Consider the following 1,979-nt stretch of genomic DNA (forward strand, 5'->3'; position numbering starts at 1 on the left):
AGAGGGGGGGGGGAATGTCTCATTTAATATTTGTCATCGTCATTGAAAAGAAATGCACATCTTCCAGATAAATACAGTAACACACAAAAACATAAACATATTATTTGAGATGTAACAATAAAAGAAAACAGTAAGAGTACACAATGACATACATTATTCATACACAGAGCACACAATATTTATATCATAATTATACTTACCATATTTACTGTGGACGGAGGAACGCGCACAACACAGATTCAAAATGAAAAAGTAGAGAAGTCTGTCAAGAGATCTAGAGAGAGAGGTAGCCGCCTTGTCACTGACCACACCAACAGAGTGAATGGAAACCCACGACGCCGGTTGGCTGCTGAAATAGGCAGATCAAATATCTTTCACATACGGCTTAGCTCCGAGGTGACGAGAGGGCCTTGGTGACTCGCCAGCGGCACGACGCGCGAGGGCAAGGGGTTAGCGGACGGGGGGGACGGGCCAGGTATGGGGCTCTACCGGCTTGGCGGGAAAATAAATACTAAACAGGCGAGACATTGGGTGGTGGGTGGTGGGTAGTCCGTCCGGCCAGGTCACACACACAGTGACACACACACAGACAGAGGTGCTCGGGATAGAAGGCGCGGAACTCCAGTTTGATTATCAGTGATCGGAATTAATTGTGATTGTTAGTGTTTTAAGTCCCCATCGACACAATTGGTCGCTTTTAAGCACAAGGGGGCTATCCCGAAAAACGCTGTTTTGAGAAAATCGAAGGTTAAGTTTTGCCCCTTGTTCAGTTTCTTTAAAAGACAAGGAGAGTTTTCTCTCTATGACTAAACAAATATACACACCAAAGGAACCAGACTTTTGAGGTAAGTCAAGATTTCTGGAAACCCCCAAAATCTGGGCTAGCCCGCTTGTCCTTAAAAGCGACCAATTTAGATCGTTCAGGAGGTAGAAATGATAATATATAGCATTTGTATAGATTTAGATACGAACGCCCAAGGACATAAATGATGTTAGCAGATATCTCAGATAGTAGAGTACATTGAAAATTGGTTTGGAGGTTAACATCTTTATCGAGAAATGTGGGGCAGTCTGCTTGATGGTGCTATAAAAGAAAAAAGCCCATCAAACCATTTTCTTTTGCTCAAACTAAATTTAAGCTCTGTCTCTGTGGTCAGTTGCATGCGTACTCTTAAAAAACGGCACACCCCCAGGGCGGTGCTACTGACTGAAGTGGCTTTAGGCCATTCCCAAAGGGGGGACGTTAACCATGTTCTAATGCACAGTAGAATTGTAATTGTAAATGGGCGGATTCATCAATATCATGCTCATAACTGTGCCTGAACTGCATCAGGGAACTGCTGCTTTTTCTTTCCTAATCATTACTTTCGTCATTTTGTCCTCTATTTCTTTTGTATGTTCGTCACACTCTTGTGACAGGCTATTTACGAGGTTCCTTGAGAGTCGAAGCCGACTTTTTGCTATTGAAGCTAGAGAGGTGAGCAGAGTAAGCCTGATTCCCTGTTAGGGCTTCTCTGTTGACATCCACCTCTTGGCGCTCACTCATATGACCGTATGCAGTTGCGAGCGTCGTAAAACTTCTACTGTAACAACAAAGCAAAAAACTATAGCTAAGAAAAAGAATATAGCTAGGCTACTAGCTACCTTTTCTCTCCTATACTAAAACGTGACCACTCTGTCCTCTGGTTTCCTTCTCTGCACTTGGGACAGGATTAAGGGACAGAAATTAGACCCTTGGGCGTAAGGATGGCGTAAGTTCTTTAGCGTGGACGCTGTCATCTCAGGGGAGGTTATTGTCGCGTCGATTCTTGCTTCTTCTGCCCTCTACGCAATGTAAAATGTTGATGACCTTGTCTTGCCGTGGCTCCTATTTGAGAATTTCCGTCTACACACTCATAGACTCACATACGCCAACACACACACACACACACACACACACACACACACACACACACACACACACACACACACACACACAC

The 1,979-nt window shown here is 44.1% G+C and overlaps 1 protein-coding gene across 2 annotated transcripts in view; it reads right to left on the reverse strand.

The window, feature by feature from the left end:
* LOC101861509 (calmodulin) overlaps window positions 1-501 on the reverse strand; it is a 12,735-nt gene extending 12,234 nt beyond the window's left edge. Inside the window, exon 1 of one of the 2 annotated variants that reach the window (XM_013083243.1) lies at window positions 201-501. In XM_013083243.1, the coding sequence (XP_012938697.1) occupies window positions 201-203 (3 nt within the window). In that variant the 5' untranslated portion in view covers window positions 204-501. The remainder of the gene's footprint in view (window positions 1-200) is intronic. The other variant, XM_013083244.2, reaches the window with a different exon arrangement.
* Window positions 502-1,979: the final 1,478 nt, after the last annotated feature.

This window comes from Aplysia californica, unplaced genomic scaffold, assembly GCF_000002075.1.
Source record: "Aplysia californica isolate F4 #8 unplaced genomic scaffold, AplCal3.0 scaffold00220, whole genome shotgun sequence".
Lineage (NCBI taxonomy): Eukaryota > Metazoa > Mollusca > Gastropoda > Aplysiida > Aplysiidae > Aplysia > Aplysia californica.